This window comes from Vicugna pacos, chromosome 4, assembly GCF_048564905.1.
Source record: "Vicugna pacos chromosome 4, VicPac4, whole genome shotgun sequence".
NCBI lineage: Eukaryota > Metazoa > Chordata > Mammalia > Artiodactyla > Camelidae > Vicugna > Vicugna pacos.
In genome coordinates, this window is record NC_132990.1 from 61,901,489 (window position 1) to 61,919,057 (window position 17,569).

The 17,569-nt window shown below is 52.8% G+C and overlaps 1 protein-coding gene across 18 annotated transcripts in view; it reads left to right on the forward strand.

Moving 5' to 3' along the window:
* The window catches only part of ZNF618 (zinc finger protein 618), a 347,879-nt gene that overhangs the window by 281,806 nt on the left and 48,504 nt on the right, over nt 1-17,569 (forward strand). For all 18 annotated transcript variants that reach the window (XM_072959971.1, XM_072959975.1, XM_031677436.2 and 15 more), the window contains 3 exons: nt 3,042-3,301; nt 15,540-15,617; nt 16,253-16,291. In XM_072959971.1, coding sequence (XP_072816072.1) covers nt 3,133-3,301; nt 15,540-15,617; nt 16,253-16,291 — 286 coding nt within the window. In that variant the 5' untranslated portion in view covers nt 3,042-3,132. The remainder of the gene's footprint in view (nt 1-3,041; nt 3,302-15,539; nt 15,618-16,252; nt 16,292-17,569) is intronic.

Below are 17,569 nucleotides of genomic sequence, written 5' to 3' on the forward strand. Positions count from 1 at the left end.
GGCCAGCATGTACTTACCGAGAAATATCCTTTTTAGTGCCTGACTTTAGATTTTATGTGGAAGTGTGACTCAAGTTAAATATAAAATTCATAGCATATCTTGAGCAACTATTTTGTAGTTATCTATATATAAATCTATTTTACAGCGACACAAATAGAATAGATTATGGAGTGTCAGCGTGTAGATAGATTCCGAGTGCTTTTTCACTAATATACCTAATGATTCGTGCTGAGAATATCCAAGGGCTCCACTGTACATTTAAATGGATATAATTAAAATAATGAGCTCTATTTTAAAAAGTGATATATGAAAAAAAAATTTTTTTTAGAGAAGTTAGAAGGAGCTGCGCCACTAATTCAAAGTGATATAAGTACTTCTGCAATTCCATTGTTATTAAGGCACCTAATTAAATGTAGGGCATCCGAGAAAAGCAACATTTGGGCTTGTAAATCTAAAATGTGAAGCTAGGGGAAGAGAAGTTGCCCATATACTCAATGCAGCGAGGGCTCGGAGGTGTCACGCTTAAGGGAGTGGATGGTCATGTGTCAGGCCCGTGGGCGAGAGGACGGCTCGCGTAGCTCCTGGCGCAAGAGTCACCTGTGCGACGCAGGGCATTCAGAGATGGGGTCTAGTCCATCTCAGGCAAGCAGGGGAAGGCTTCCCAGAGACAGGCATGTCATCGTGGACCAATGTCATCATAATGGCAGTTGCCGTCCATGGAGATCCACTCCGTGCAGCTCCCTGGCTCATCTCCTGCCGCTGTGCTGGCAAGGATCATGGTACCCCTTCAGCAGACAAGGAAATGGAGGCTTAGAGAGCGGAGTCTCTTGCTTGAGGTTGCAGGGTGTGCAGATGCCCAGCCTGTCAGATTCCAGCATGTCCTCCCTCCTGCCAGGATGTCAGATGCTACTGAGGTCCTTGAAGGCAGGAAAGGACACTGAGTCTGTTCAGAGGGGATGGTCAGGTGCTCACAGGCCATGGGGTGAGGGTGTTCTGAGTAGGGGGCAGGGGAACACTGGCAGGTGGGACCCCTCCGCCCTGGTGGGCCTCTTCGCTGGTCCTAGGAAGCACATCTGCCCTGAGCTTGGGACGTAACCCCTTGTGCAGCCAGAGTTGGGACCAGCCAGGGAGAATCCTCAACTGCCTGCCTCTCCAGCAGCCCCCTGGGACTCATGGGCTGTGTTCTTTCCCAGCTGGCATGGCGGTTCGGACAGTGGCCCTGAGCTCCGTTCCCAGGGAGCCTCAGGTGGGAGGGACTGGCCGATCGTAGCACCCACGTGGTCTCAGCTAGGGAACAGGAGTTTCAGCAACTTCTGTCACTTCTACTCTACGAGTCACTCCAGACAGCGTCCATTTTTGCAGTTAACCCTCTTGAGGCCTTTTGAGCAGGTGTGGGGCTCCCTGCCTCACTGGTGTGGAAACAGACTCAGGGAGCATCAGGGCTCACTCAGGGTCCCCAGCTGGGAAGTAGCAGCACTGATATTTGAACCCTGTTGATTTACCTCCACAGCCTTTGAACTTAAAAATCTCTGCCATGTAAGACCTTCCCCTGCATCCTCTGCACACTTCCCTCTCCTGCCCCCCATATAGACGGTAGGTACCCCTAGAACATCTCCACCAAGGCCATTATTCTGGGTCCCTTGAAGACATTGCCTTGTGTCTGCTCACAGTGCTGTGGGGTAGATGCTGCATTTATCCCCATTATATGGGTATGAAACCTGAGGCTCAGAGGGGTGAGATCACTTATGCAGGAACCCACAATTCAAGAGTGGCAGTTCTTGAGATTTGCAGGTACTAACTAATATATATAAAATAGATACACAGCAAGTTCATACTGTGTAACACAGGGAACTGTATTCAATATCTTGTAGTAACTTATGTTGAGAAAGAATATGAAAACGAATATATGTATGTTCATGTATGACTGAAACATTATGCTGTGCACCAGAAATTGACACAACATTGTCAACTGATTATACTTCAGTAAAACTAGATATAAACAAAACAGAACAAAAAAAGAGTGGCTGTTCTGAGGTTTGGCTCTGGGATGATGTGACTTCAAACCCCAGTGCTCTTTCTGTCTCGGTTCATCACATCCCATTCTCCCTTCTCCACCTCAAACAGAGTCACGGTGACGATCTCCCTGCAAGAAGGGTGGGGGGCCCTTATGATAATGCAGCGTCTTATTGAAAGAGGGAGGAGGTTCATGATGGACGACAGGGACCTGGTTTTGTGCCTTGGGCTGCCACCGGTCTTGCGTGTGGCCCTGGGCGGGTCACAGCTCTGCTCTGGACCTCAGTGCCCCCCTCATAAAGGAGGTTCAGTAACGTGAGTCCTGGCCACCTCAAAACTGAGTGTGTTAACTATATGTTTTCTAATGTTTGAAGAGCCACCTAGAGCCAAGTGTTGGCTCTGTGACATCCCCACCAAGTGAGCCTTTTGGCTTGTGTTTTCTCATCTGTAAAGCAGAAGCAGGGCAGAGCTTGGATAAGCTCCCCGCCCCTTCTGCCAAGGAGCAGAGGGAGGGGCACACACGCTCTGCACACATTGAGTCTCCGAAACCCTTGCTGATTGAGGACTGGCAGCACTGGCCTCAACTGGGTGCTTGTTAGCAGGTGCAGGATCTCAGGCCAAACCCCAGACCTGCTGAACTAAATCTGCATTTTACCAAGATTCTCAGCTGATTTATGTGCACATAGATGTTTGACAAGAGCTGATGTCAGTCAGCCAGAGTTGCCCTTGTAGGTTTCATGTAGCTCCACTTAAAAGAGTAACTGGGCATATTTAGACCCCAGTCTCCTCATCTGCAAAATGGGTGGAGCTGGAGCCATATTAGCCCACTGATTTGCAGACTATGTTCCGTGGAGCCCCAGGGTTCCTTTGAGGACCCTCAGGGGCAGCCGTGGGCGTGTGTGTCAAAGTAAGGGTCACACGAGAGGTGGGTCTGTAGCTGAACATTTTCTAGCCCCCTGGGCTGGCGGGCTCCCAGGTAGGTCTGGGATGGGTCTGGGGTCCACACTGAGCAGACTCTTCTTCCCCAGGGAGCGCTTGAAGCGCAGCCAGAAGACCACCAAAGTGGAGGGGCCAGAGGCTGTGCCGGCCGAGGCCTCGCTGAGCGCCGAGCAGGGAACGATGACGGAGGTGAAGGTGAAGACGGAGCTGCCCGACGACTACATCCAGGAGGTGATCTGGCAAGGCGAGGCCAAGGAGGAGAAGAAGGCGGTCGGCAAGGACGGCACTGGCGACGTGCCCGCCGAGATCTGCGTGGTGATCGGCGGCGTCCGCAACCAGCAGACCCTGGGTGAGCGCCTGTCCACTGGGGGCCAGGGCGGGAATGTGGGGCTGGAGCCCTGGGGAGAGAGGCCTGGGATCCCTGCCGGTCCTGGCTGAGAGTGCCTCTGGGGCCTCCCCTCTGCCCTCCGGGAAGGGCCTCAGCTCCTTACACTTGATTCTGCCTGCTCAGTTCTGCTCTGGAGCTCTTGTCTTTCTGCCTGATGTGGCAAAACCTTACCCGTCCTTTAAGACTTTGCTCAACCCAAATGCCGGAAACTTTCTGCAGGCCCGACGATCCCTCCCGCCGCGGGGCTCCCACACCCCAGGTGGGTCCAGCACAGCCCGCATTGCTCGGTGTCCTAAATTTCCATCTGCATTTCTTTCTCCTGTGCTCCCAGGACGGGTCCTGCCCAGACTGGGTGTCCAGTCAGTATCAGATGAGTGGCAGACTGGCCCCATCCCCTCCTCTTCTGGTCTGGGCCAGACTCAGAGGAGCTCAGTGGAAATGAGCTTAGAAACCATCTCTCCCTACTACTTTACAGCCTGAGCCGGGGGATACCCCTCAGGGGCTGCCTGCACTCCTGCCAGGTTTGCAAATGCAAATGCCCCAGGCCTAACAGATTCGTTTATTTAGCGTGGTGGAGATGAGCCAGACAGGCAGGTAGTGGGGATCGAGTCCAGCTGGAGAACCCGCGCCTCACGTACGGTAACTGGGTGGGAAGACAGGCTCAGCGTGGCCAGATCTCTGGATACAACACATGCCAGAAATGAGAATCTTAATGTAAATTCCTTTGGCTTTAAATGATGGTGACTAATTTGACTTTTAAAATCTGCCAAACAAAACATATCTTTGAGTCAGAGTCATTCCATGGGCCACCAGTTTGCAACCCCTGGTCTATAAAATGAAGTCCACGTGCCTCCGCCTGGCCCAGAGGCCTTGCCTAGTCTGTTACCAGACGTCCATTTCCACCTGTGCCCTCCTCCGCATTCCCGTGCTCAGTGTGTTCTTAGAAGTGTGGCCACCTCCCCTCCCCTCCGCCTGTCTTTCCTGGGGCAGCTGAGCCCTGCCTCCTCCTGACTTCCAGGCTCCTGTCCCACATATGGCAGGCAGGGACCGGTGGGGAGGCTCCCCTGTGTCTGTTTCCCCAAGTTTAGACTCAAATCCTGTTGCTTTTTTTCCCAACCACCAGGAATCAGCCTCACGTTCTTTCCCTGTTGTTCCTTTGTTGGTTGTGACTGCCACCAGCCCCACCTGGGTCGCAGCGGCATCCCACTAACAGCCATACCTCTGTGTCTCTCTGCCCTCACCTGCCCTCTACTCTGGCTGTCAGGGGCCTTGACAAAAACAAAACATTGACCAGGTCACTCCCCGCTGTGTCTAGGGTCAAGGCCATAGCATCAAGGTCCTCCATGACCAGAGCCCCGTAGCCCCCTTTCTTATTTCTGTCTTTCCGGTCCTTTCATTCCAGCACAGTCTGTTCTTCTGCAGCATTTCCTATCTTTTGCTCATGCTGTTCCCTGTCCCTTGAATGGCTTTGCCCAAATCCAGCCCGCCTTCAAGGCCAGCTCCAGTGCCCTCTCCTCCAGTAAGCCTTCCTTGATCTCTTCTGGTCAGAAGTGATCTGTTTCTGCCCCACCCCTCAGTGGGCACTTCCCATTATCTACATTGGATTAGAGGGGCCCTGTCTGTGCCTGCTTCTGCCATGAGATTGGCAGCTCCTGGAGGTTAGAGCTCCAGGACCTGTCTGATCGGTGCCTCTATACTCCCTACCCCTACCCTACAATACCTAGCAAGGTACTGGTTTTTAGGAAGCAGTGTTGTCTTTGGTGTTGTAGCTGTCAGGGTGGAGGTAGGTTATGCCACAGTAACAAAAGACCCCGAAAGTAATGAGATCTTGGTTTCTCAGAGCCATGAAGGTTGATTTATTTCTTAGTCCCACTGCATGTCTACTGTGGGTCAGATGGGGGCGCAGCCATTATCTGGAATGCTGCCAGCCGGGTGACAGAGGGAAAGACAGCTCTGGAGGGACTCACGTGCCAGCTGCAATCCAGAGGTGAGATGTACTAATTCCCATCAGTCATTGGCCAGATGAGTGAGGGAGGCTGGGAAATGCCATCGTCCCATGTGACTGAAGGGAGATGAGCCAGAAGTATTTGGTGAAGAGCCTGAGTGACTTAGCCCAGTCTCGAATGAAGGAAGAGTCTTTTGAGGGACATGTATGTGACCTCCCTCTACCTGTATTCACTCCCCGAGGCCAAGGACTGTGTTAGCCACTTGTGGCTATGTTCGCTAACCAAGGAGAGGACATACCCTTGCTCACTTCGGGGATGTGTTCTAAGACTCATTGGACCCAGGAGCCATTTATGTATTTCACTAGGAGATGCCCAATGAAGGATAGTTGAATCTGAATCTTGAGATGGGGCCAGCAGTCAGGATTCAGTGGGGAAAGCCTTGAGCAACCATGCAGGGAAAGTGTTGGGAGTCCTCACTGGGCCAGCTGCCTGCACAGTGAGAGAACCCAGGGCCTCATGCCAGCCACAGACACTGGTTTCCAGCTCAGCTGCTCCTCAGCACAGGGTCCTTGGCCTTGCTGTGGCCTCGTGTCCTCTCCTGTTAAATGAGGCGTGCTCCCTGTCCTGGCCATCTCATGGGTGTGGGAACTGAGAGGGGCAGTGGAAGGGAAGAGTGTTGTGCCAAGAGAATGAGCGTGTCTCCTCGGGCTGCGAGTGAATCCAGGCTCCCTGACTGAACAGCTGTTGTACCTTGGGCAAGCTGCTTGACCTCTCTGTGCCTCAGTTCTCACAACTGCAAATTAATGGAGTTACGTGAAGAGTCAGTAAGATAATGTGTGTCAAGTAGTCAGCACTGTATTTAGTAAATGATTTGCTCTTATTAGCAGTAATACTAGTATTAATAGTATAAAGTACGTCTTCAAGAGGAAAGAGTAGTAATAGTGTCTGCTTATTTCCCAAATCTAAGACATAAGCCAGTGTGATGTAGAGAAAAAATGGAGTGGGGAAGAAAGTTGGCTCTGGCTGAGGTGTCAGAAGACATGGGTTCTCGTTGGTCCTCAGTTTTCTCATCTCAGCTTCTTCTAGTACTGCCCCTCTAGAATCCAGGGACACTGAGTTATGTTGTGAAGTTCTGAGTAACCTGCTTTTGGCCGACCCTTGTGGACAAGGTGTGAAAACCACAGTTAGAAGTAGAGCCGCCATTTTGGAGCCAGTACCAAAGCAGGGCCAGGCGCTCCCTGCTGGTGGTCATGGCTCGTCTCACATCCATCAAGACAGACCTTCCTCCCTGAGGGTATAGTTTCTGCCGAGGGTCATAAGGCTCATAGGAATCTGGCTTGGCCTTAGCACCAAGAAAGAGAGGCAATTAAAAAAAAAAAGAATCAGTGTTAGAAGCCAGTCTAAGCAGTTGCTGCTGACTGTTAGGAGTTCTGTGTTGAAGATTCTGAAGGGTGGCGTGATTAATTACTGATGTCTGTCCTGGATGCGGAAGTGGGCAGTGGGGCTTCACGTGCCCTGGTGGCTGGGTGTCACAGAGTTAACGTGTTCTGGAGGCACTTGGCAGGGGAGCGCAGGGTTCCGGCCAGGCTCCGCTGCTGAATGGAGTAGTGTTCCTGTTCAGTCACCCAGTGGTGTGCCACATGGGAACCTCCCGTTTGCCTTTTCTCTCTTTTCCGCCCGCCTTGTCCCCACTGCCCGCCGCCAAGTCCTCACTGGCCCTTTAACAGCCATCAGACAAACAGTGTTCCCAGTGACACAAACATTATCCGAGGCACTTCCCATGGAGGAGCCTGGGCCGTGGACACACGGATGGCATTTGGCAGCTTCTCCGGCTGGGAGTTGTCGGGAGAGGCATCAGCGCCCAGGGAGCTGGCTGCCAAGCTTACAGTAGTTGCTGCTACTTCCCTGCTGCCCAGAAATTCTTTGCACTGAAAAGGGTATCTCTCACTCTTGAAAGGACGTCACTGCCATTGGAGCCAATGTGAAGTTTGAGGACAAGATACCAAGTTTCCTTTTTTAGCAAGAAGAGCAGAGATAATACTGACCATGACAGCTTTGTTGGCTAAAACCAGAAATGACAGGCATCCCTAACTGATTGCTGTGCACTGTCCCAGTAGTGCACCTCAGAATCCTTCTCAACACAGTACACCAAGAAGTCACTGCTAGTCTGCTAGAATTGAAAAATCTGAAGTGGAAATCTGCTTGCCATCCTTGTCCTAGGTGGTGAAGACAAGGCAAGCTGAGTTTACAACAAAAAAGCATCCGCTCCATGGTTCCGAGCAATAAGGACGCCCGAGTTCCATCATGGTGGTCAGAATGTCCTACCAAGCAGTGGGTGCTCTTCCCTGTGCCGTGAGACCATCGGTCCTTAATCCAGGGGAGGTTACACATGATAGACCACGGGTGCCTAGGGACCTAGTGGTCCAGGGCTTCCCCAGTGGCAGTACAGTACCTGTGGAGGGAGCGAGTGACCCAGCTGGGTTCCACTTCCCCTGGGGGTGTGGTTATTCCCGGGGTGTGGTTATTCCCAGGGTGTGGGGAGGAGCTCTAGAAGAGCTACGGGGCTGCTTGCCCTGAGGGTGGGAACAAGGGGGAGATGGTGGAATCTGAGTATTCACGACTTAGAGCATCTTGGTGAGAGGGGACAGAACACATTCTAGGTAGGCTCAGCCAGTATGGGGAAGTCACCAGGAGGCGATTTCAACTCAGTAAAAAGAAGGACTCTGCGATTATGGAACTGTTCGGTAACTGAGTACAGGCCTGTGAGGGAATGAGTTCCAGTCCTGGAGATGGGTGAGCGGAGGAGGGTCACTGGACCAGGTACAGAAGGGAGAGTCAGGTCAGCTGGGCGACTGGATCCTGCAAAGATGTTTCTAGGCGGTGAACTTTGAGCACCACGGAGGGAGTTGTTTTCACGTACGCAGGGCTGCCCTGGGAGGAGGGGCAGAGAAAGAGGTGGAGGGGCCCCAGCTCTGGAAGGGCAGTAGAAGAGGAGACAGCCATTCAGAAACAGCCACGTGGGTTTTGGTCTGTTGTAAACCCGGGCAGCGAAGGTGCCAGGTCCTGCTTTGTGGTGCCAGCTGATCGTTAGTTTCCTGTTTCAGTCAGTGTTGGCAGGGCTCTGTGCCTGAGCCTGCCAGAACCATCACTCAGCTCTTTGCTGCAGCCACTCAGAAAGGAGGGGTTCTGGCCTCCCTCCCAGGCATCTTGTCTCTGCTGCTGACTCTTCATCTGGCAGGTCCAAGGCGGGATGGGGGTCCCAACTGGAGGGTCCCCGTGAGAAAGGGCCCCTGGCCTGTCAGCCAAGAGATCCGGGGTCTGCCCCTCTGTGGGGCCTTGGACAGGCCCCTTAACCTCTCTGAGCCCTATTATCTTCACTGACCAGTGGATATAACATCCGCCTGTCTTTCCAGTAGGATTGTTGAGGTCAGAGTGAAGTAATAGGTATGAAATTGTTTTTATGGAGGGAAGGGGGACAAAAAGAACGCAAAACAGATGCCAGTGGTATTAGCCAAAGGCTTGGATGTTGACACATCCGGGGTTACCTCAAGAGTGATAGGAACCTCAAAGGCCAGTGGCTTCCAACTTTTTTTCTTCAGTGCCTCCTAAAACAATTTTGAGAAACTATATCCTCTTTCACATTTTTGTGTTGACATCTCACGTTTTTGCAAAGTTTAAATAACTGCAAAGGATATAATTTCTGGAGTATTTGTGTTTTAAAAATGTGGCGTTTGAGAAATACAACTGTGAACCACTCTTTTAAAATTTATCCAAGGGAATCCAAACCCCACTGTTTTTTGCTCTCCACCATCATCCATTTAAAAACCGTACGAACAAGCTCATCTCTAACAGTCAGAAATCTTACATCTTTCCTTTTTACTTCTTTAACTCATATTTCCAGTCGGCTTCCTTCACAGGATTTTATCCTAATATATTTTTTATGCCTGAGAGTCTTTTATTGATCGCTGTTTCACTCTCGTCTCCCACAACAAGATGTATGTAAATTGAAATAGAAATTTCTAAAAAATTTGTTGCGATCATAAAACTCTACATTTTAAAAGATTTTTTTCCCCTGATCGAGTTATTATTAGCATACAATTTATCAAAAACAAATTTAGATAAATAGCAAACGTAAAAAATTATTGAAAATACATCCCTTAATGAATCGGATGGGGCTTTATTTCTTTTTCAATTGGCTCATGTTTCTATGAATTAATATTTCTTATTATTGAGTGAGACAAGATTCAGCATTAATTTAATTCTTTTTTCCCCCATTTTCTTAAGTGCTTAGGAAGCTTGATCACATAAATAAGGAGCCAGGAATGGGTGGAGTCTTGTTTAGCAGTGTCACTCAATTCCTTGAACTCTGTCCAAGTTGTATGCAAAATTGTACGGGGTCCATCATCAAACATTACTTTTCATGGTCTCTTCGCTGACAACTCCATTAGATCTTTCTTCAATTTTGTTGAAAGCAGAGAATTAAAAATCACCTAATTTACAACAGGAATTTTTCCCAGTCATCAGATCCACCCAACTTCTGTGTCCAACAGGGCAATTCTTTGCTTGGCGCCCCGAGATAAGATGTTCATCCCCCGTGGAAGGCATGGTGATGGGACTAGGGATGGGTGAAAAAAACGTGCTGTTTGTCCTGTGGAGGAGGATGCCAGTGAGAGGACCTCCCTGCCTGCCACCTTCTCTGGCACGTTGGTTTTAGGAAGAAATGCATTAGGAAGCTGATGACTGGGGAGTTGACTCTCTTAAAACTCCCTGTGCTCACAAATCCCCAGGGGATTTGTACTCTACTTGGAAGCCCCTGGTCCCGAGGACATTCGGTTTGAGTCTAAGCTGCAGAGAGCCTCAGGAAACCCACTTGTCCGTGACGAACCTCTCCAGGCCCCTTGTCCCCCAGTGGGCCGAGTGCCCAGCTCCACTGTGTCTTGGAGCCAAGAGAGCTGGATTCTCCTGAGCATGTGATCTGTGAACCGCAGCTCCTGAGATGCTCTGCGCTCATTACAGGACTGCCTGTTGTAAGGAGCCATCTCTCTATCCCCTCAACTTGCGGTTTTCTTCTCTTCTTCACCTGCTCTGGATTTCTGCCTTACTGCATTTTGTGTATCCTGCAAGGTGTCGGAGCTGATCTGGAGCCTAGCTGGGTGCAGATGGTAGAGCTGAGGGTTGCTGCCCACGTTCCTCCTCTACCTCAGTCTTCGCCACGTCTCCCTTCAGTGGCTTTGGGAACTAGACCCACCTGCTGTCACCTGGACACACCTGGTCTGTCCAGTGCTCTTGGGGCAGGAGCTAAGTCAGGCTCTCTGCCAGGTGGCTAGAGAAAATACTAGACAGAGCTCTTACTCAGCACCTGTCGATTACCGTGGTGTCACTTGTGACAGCAAGACAGGGGAAGGAGAAGGCCAGCTCCCGTGTGCTGGCGTGTCCTGCCAGCCGTCCCTTGCAGTCGCTCCCAAGAATCTTGATAGGGGACCTGGGGAGTCCTGCAGTGGTACCAGACATGGTGGGGGGTCTGCTGCCCTGCATTGTTAGGGGGAGCCCCATGACTGAAGGGGTCATGGTTCCCTTGGGATCCAGAGGTCACCTGGCATGGTGGCAGTAGGATGGCTCTGGATCCCTGAAGGCCAGCTTTGAGCCCAGTTCCTCACCAGCACTAGCTGAATAGCCCCAGCCCTGGACCACCTGGCTTCTAGAACTTTCAGCCTCATGGTTGAAGTGGGCATTAAGTTGTTCAACCACGTGAGGACTTCTGGGAAGGTGGAGGCTAGAAACACCTGGCTGTACTCAATAAATGGCAAACGGTAAGAGACACTAGCTCTTCTGGGTGCCCTCCCAGGGCTGACCATGTGGTAGTTGCACATACATGGGGTCTAGAGCAGGACAGATCTGGGCAACCTCTGGCCTGTTGTGTTGCCCTTCCTCTGAAAAATGGGGAGAATAATCACCTTTCTCTGCTGGACTTGTGAGGATGCACTGAGCTGATGTGTGAGAAGCTCCCAAATCCAAGCCCTGCTCCCACTAGCTGGCTGTGTGAAGTGGGCAAGTTGCTGCCCACTGCCTGGGCGTCTGCTTCCACACTTGCACATTGGGGTCAGAGGTCAGCCTGCACAGAGATGTTGAAGAGGCGCAAGTGAGATGAGTTGCAGCGCATGCACTTTGTAGGCAGGGAGTGATGGCGACAAAGACAGGAGGATAGTTGGGGAATGCATCAGAGGGAGGAAGCGGGCTAGGCAGGGAGACAGGCAGCGAGGACGGGGACCACCTGAACTGAAGGTCCTGAAGAAGGCCCTCCTGTGCCCCACTGCAGCAACAGGGTACATGGTGGCCATGGGCCAGGGGACACAAGGCCACAACATACATGGGACCGTCCTCCCTGTCATTTTGCTGGAAGGGTTACGGGGAGAAGTGTTAGGTTATAACCACGTAATGGATAATTTTATGTTGTATCCATATTATGAATCAGGACAGGAGAAACATAGAACCTCAGGGGAATCTGGGTTTGTGGCTGTTGCCTCCCGCCATCCCCCAGCCTCCCTTGGGAGTGCGTGGCTGCCCCTTGGCCAGCACAAGCTCTTTAGTGAAAAAGTAGACAACATGATCCTGTCCAATTCCTCTCGGTGTGCAGATGGGGAAACCAGAGCCCTGAGGGCTCGGGTGAATGGCCAACCCTAGATTCGGAGTCCTTCTCACCTGGCCCCTCTCCGGGCTGCCCCATCTTTAAGGGCTGTTTCTGATTTCTTACACAATTCAGATGGAAAAGCACCTGAAGGCAGCTCCTATGGCAGATATGTGCGAAGCTGGTGTTCAGGGACCTGGATTTCTGAACAAGCGTTGAGGTGTACGTCTGGTATGTGATGGCTGAGGGGCAGGAGGACCTGATCGGGGCCAGCATGAGGATGGGAGCACGGCTGAGTGTAGCCATCAACTGCAGGACCTGCGAGCATCTGCAGGGACACAGGGGCCCACCTCCTCCACCCTGCCACTGCCATGGATCAGCAAACCTGAGCCTGACCAGGGCCCTGAAAGATGTGCCGCTGGAGGGATGGTAGAGCGTGTGGAAATCTGGAACTCAGGAATGTCGGGACCATTTTGGCAGCACTTACTCTGGACTGCAGCTCTGAAACAGGCCGAGGGATAAAGCAGTTCCGTGGCCAGATTCGCTGGGAGGCCTGGGGTTAACAGTCAGCTGGGTTCCTTTGCTACAGGACCTCTCTGAGCCTCGCGCGGCTCCCCAGGCAGGTCATGCCTCCTACTCACTCGATCTGGGCCCCTCCCCCAGGATGCCTTCAGGAAGTTGGGTTCCAGAGAACTTTGGCAAATGCTGACAGTAACAGCACCTGTCCTTTATCGAGTGCCTGCTTTGTACTGGGCGCTGTGCTAAGTGGCCACGGTAGTATTGCTCATACCTCCACCCCGCAACTGAGGTGGGAACCGTTTGCTGTGTCTATTTTACAGAGAGGAAGCCTGAGGTGTGGGTGTTTCCATGACTTGTCTGGCCCCTGGCTGGTACATGGTGAGCTGAGATTTGAACCCAGGTTTGCAGACACCACTGCACTAGGGGGGCACCACTCTGTTGCACTCTCCCCACGCCCCGGCCCTCACCTCTCTGCCCATCCAGCCCCTTTTGCAGACAGGACACTTGCAGCCTAGGGTCTGAGGGTGAGTAGGGGGCAGGCAGGGCCTTGAAGTCAAGTGCCCCTCCTGCCAAGACACAGTGCTTGGTCCTGAGACTCAGTGTTCCAGCCAAGGGGCTCACTCTGCTATGGGGCCAGGAGAGGGCCCCAGGCTGGCAAACTGGGCCCCTGTGATTCTCTGAATGGGTTGAGGCCTGTGAGCAAGGCTGCATGTGCCCGCAGCTCTGTGCAGTGAGGGAGAAGCCAGTGGAACTGGCCTGCTTATAAACAGTGTCAACTGGGTGGGTGAGTCGGGGGGACATTGCAGCCTGCAGGCTCTGTGCATCAGCCTACACTTACTGTACAGTTTGAGAAGAGACCTTATATCCTTGAGGGCAGTTAGAGAAACTGAGGCCCAGGTCTTGTGGCAGAAAGAGGCAGAGTTGGGGTTAGAGACCTCATCCAGAAGTGTGTCAAGTCTGAACAAGTCTTCCCGTGTCACAGGCTGTGGCTTGGGTCCTTTGGAGAGAGACTCCTCCTTCCCTGGGGTGCCTGCCCCCCTGCCTCGCCTTTCCCTTCTCCCTGCTCCAGTCCCCTGACTCCAGCCTCTTGCTGTGGCTGTGTCAGGGTCCCGCCCTGTACCCATCAGATCCTGCACTTGCCTGCACTGTCACCCTGCACATCCCCTTGCCTGGTGGACTGTCTGCTTCCCATCAAGTGGAAGGCAGCGACTGCATCTTGCTCGGGGTTGGGGCCTCAGTGCCCGGCACATGGAAGATACTCAGTAAATTCTTGATCGGTTGAAGCAGAATTAGCAGAAACTGTTGAATGGGTGCAGACACAGGAAGGGAGTCAGGGGCATGATTACTCAGTAACAGATGAGTTGAACAGCAAGACACCATGAATTTACTGACACCGCCCCCCCACCCCGTGTGCCAGTCACAGGGCTAAAGATGAAGAAATACACACTCTGGTCTTTGCCCTCCATGTGTTTATATTTTTCCCAGTGAGACAAGGGTAACTTACAAAACCACTGAAGAACAGGCTGCTAAGTTGCATGCTGGTTTGGACCACAGCAGCAAAGTGGTGATGCCACTGGTGCGCCAGCCGACTCACGTGTTGTATAGCGCATTCATCTGACCTCAGTCATGGGTTGTAGGAATCGGGGTCCTGTTAGACAGGTGAGGAACCGAGGCTTGGACCGGAGAAGACCTGGGCCTGAGATCGAACAGCGAGGGGATGGCCGAGCTGATCTCACAGTCAGACGCCAAGCCCAGTGCTCTTCTCACTTAATCTGACATCTGGAGTTCCCACTCAGTGAGCGGGCCTGTGCCCCAAGTGAGGCCACAGGCGGTAGGGGTTGGTGATCCCCCATTTGCTGAGGGTCTGGGGTCCTGGTAGGAACACTATTCATGCTTCATTCAGTCTTCACGTCCGTGCCCTTACATTGTCCACACTTTTCCAAGGAGGAAACTGAGGCCTGGCCAGTCAGTGGTTGAGCTGAGACTCCATCCCAGGTCTGTCTGACTTTAAACTAGTAGTTCCACTCTGGTTGCTGGGCTTCAGAATCCTCTGAGGATGCTTCAGGGAAAGGCAGATTCCTAGGCCCCTGGCCCTGGCCATTCTGGTCCACTTAGCCTGGAATGGGGGCAGGGCCTCTGTGTGTGTGCAGGCTTCCGGCCCATTCTGTGAGTAAGGATGGGGCCTGAGCCTGGGTGGCGGCAGGCCTACATGAGGGATGTGCAGGGCCTGGGACCCCTGCCAGGCTGGGTCTGATGGGCTCTGCTCAGACCCTGACCCTGCCTTGTGCTGGGCACGGGTGGGCTCTGCCTCTCACTTGTCTGAAGTGCCTGCTGGAGCTCAGCCGTTTCAGCCCACCTGCTTCTGGGAGAAGGAGCTGGCAGAGCGCTGGAGTCAGGCATTCACACCGTGTTGGTCTCTGCACATCTGCGAAAACAAGATAGCTCCTCGGCAGACGAGAGGGGGCCTCCCCTTGTCACACACATCTGTAGTAGGGCTGGGCACTTCCCAGGGGGTTTGTGGGGTCACCCCTATGAGGTATTTTACAGATGAGCAGACTGAGCCTTAGTGTGTTTAAGGAAATTACCGAGGTCATGCTGCTGGTAAGTGGCAGAGCAGAGACAGGGACCCAAACGTGTCTGGGTCAGAGCCTGTCCTCTTAACCTCCGTCCCTCCTAGCAAGGAGGAGAACAAGCTATAAATTATTCTCTTGCATCTGAGTGATGATTTTCTTACATGGATGGAATTTATTCCTTATTCTGAAATTCTTTTATATTCATCTCCTTTTTCCTCTCAAGGAGTAAGTGTGAGTTACCTAAGAAGTTACCATCTCCGTCTTATATATTTGGAAACTGAGGCCCAGAGATGGGAAGTGACTTCCCCAGGGTCATTGAGAAAGTTGAGACAAAAACCCAGAATGACCCCAGCCTCCTGGCTTCCAGCTCAGCACTGCCTTCGCTGGTCCTTGTTGCTGCTTCTTTGCTTGCGGGGACAAGACAGCCCAGGGACGCAGAGTTGGTGCGACCTGGAGGCATCGCTGCAGGTCCCGGGGCTTCGTGCTTGCACATGTTGGATGCTGGCTGACCAGCCCCTTCCTTTCCTGTTTTCCAGGGTCCTATGAGTGTGGAATCTGTGGCAAGAAGTATAAGTATTACAACTGTTTCCAGACCCACGTTCGGGCACACCGAGGTGAGTGGTGTGTCCCTGGGGCAGAGCTGAGGGGCTGCACCTGCCTGTCCTCTGCCTGATTTTCCACCTGGGCTCCCCGAGGGTGACCCCAGAGGCCCTCTGAGCTCCAGTCTTCCCTAATCTCCTCCCTCTTTCTGCAATAGGAGTAGGACCTGAAGAGGAGAGGGGAGGCCTCCTTAACTTGGGAGAGCACCGATGGGGGGTGGGGGTGGAGTCAGCAGGACATGCCACCAGTGCCCCCGCCTGGCCCGCACAGCCCGCTTCCTCCCCAGATGCGCCAGTGCCGCGTGGTGTCTGGGCTTCTGCCGGGAAGGTGCTCCTGTATCATCTCATGTGCTGCTCATGTCAGCCTCGGGGGTGGGGCGGGGCGCTGTCGCCATTATGAAGATGAGGACGCAGAGGCTGAGGGAACAGGAGACATAGCACCTGTGTGCCCCTGAGTCTGAGCCTGGCAAGCAGAAAGGGTACTGAGTCAGGGCCTGATGGCCAGCAGGGGGCACAGGGATGGCTTTGTTCCTGCACCTTGAACGGGAGCAGAGCACCCCTGGGCACGTGGTAGTGGCTTCTCTCTGTTTTGGTGCTGGCCCTTCCGGTGGTCCAGTCTGCTCACCTCCTTCTCTTTCTCTCTCTCACAGACACAGAAGCCACCTCAGGGGAGGGAGCCTCCCAAGGCAGTGAGTATTTTCCCTCCTCGTGGGCTCGGGGGCTGAGAGCCAATGGGGGAGGAGGAGGAGGGAGGGCTGGGGCTGGGTGTGATGCTCTCAACCCAACACCCAGGACGGCCCCAAGTGGCCTCTGGGAGGCACGTTGCTGTGGTCCAGGCTTTGGCTTTGGAGACAGGACCTCAGAGCAGCCTTTCCCAAAGTGTGCTCCAAGGCACAGCCATCCTGGGGAAGTTAACAGGTGTTCTGTCAATAAAGGGTTGTCTGGCCAGATAACCTGGGGAAACCTTGAGTTCTGCTGAGATGAATCTGTGTCTTTGCTGTAGATTTCTCCGGGCCCTTCATTGGCAAAATACACACATGCACCCCCAAGAGGGTCCCAGTGTGTACCATTTCCTCTGTGCTTTTGACTCCCACTCATGGGTCTAGGCGCCATAGCTGATGTTTGGAAAATGCTACTTCGGAGTTCTTCCAGGTGCACCCATGGGAACTAATCCTGGGGTGCGGTAGCCCAGCACCTGGGGCACACAGGGCCTTGGCATCTGGGGTTGGTGGTCTGCTTTGCTGCTCGTGGGCCCCGCTTGCCCTCCCTCCAGGTCTAAACACACTGGGTTTGGTAGGCAGCCAGCCAGACGGGTGTAGGCTGGGGTGCAACCTCTCCCCTCACAACAAACCTGAGCTCCAGAATCCAGCAGTTCCACTCCTAGATGGGTCCCTGACTGAAGAATGTGTGCACGTCCACCCAGAGATGGGAATTAGGATGTCTTAGCAGCACAGCTGGTAACAGCTTCAAACTGGAAACCACCCGAGAGCCCAGTGCTCGTGGAATAGATGCGTAAGTCATGGTGTTTTCCCACAAAGGATGACGGTGCAGCAGTGAGGGGAGACTTACAGCTGCACACAGCAACGTGGATTACCCCCAAGCAGGATGTTAGCAAAAGGAGCCTGGCACTGAAGTGTTCCCCCTCCAAACTCTGTGAGCAGAAAGTGCCAGAACAGGGGAAACGAATTCACACTGGAAGAATTCAGAGTCATTGTTATACCCTGGCGAAGGGGCTTCCTGGTGGCTTTGAGCTGGGCACTGGCTACACAGGTGTTTTTGGTTTCTGAAAACTTAACGAGCTGAACATTTAGGATTTGTACATTTTTCTACATCAGGGGTATTTTTTTTGTAGGAGGACCAAATAGTAAATATGTTAGACTTTGCAGGCCAGACATCTTCCTGACAATTGCTCAGCCCTGTCACGGAGCAGGAACGCAGCCAGAAGCAGTGTGGACTTGAGTCCCTTC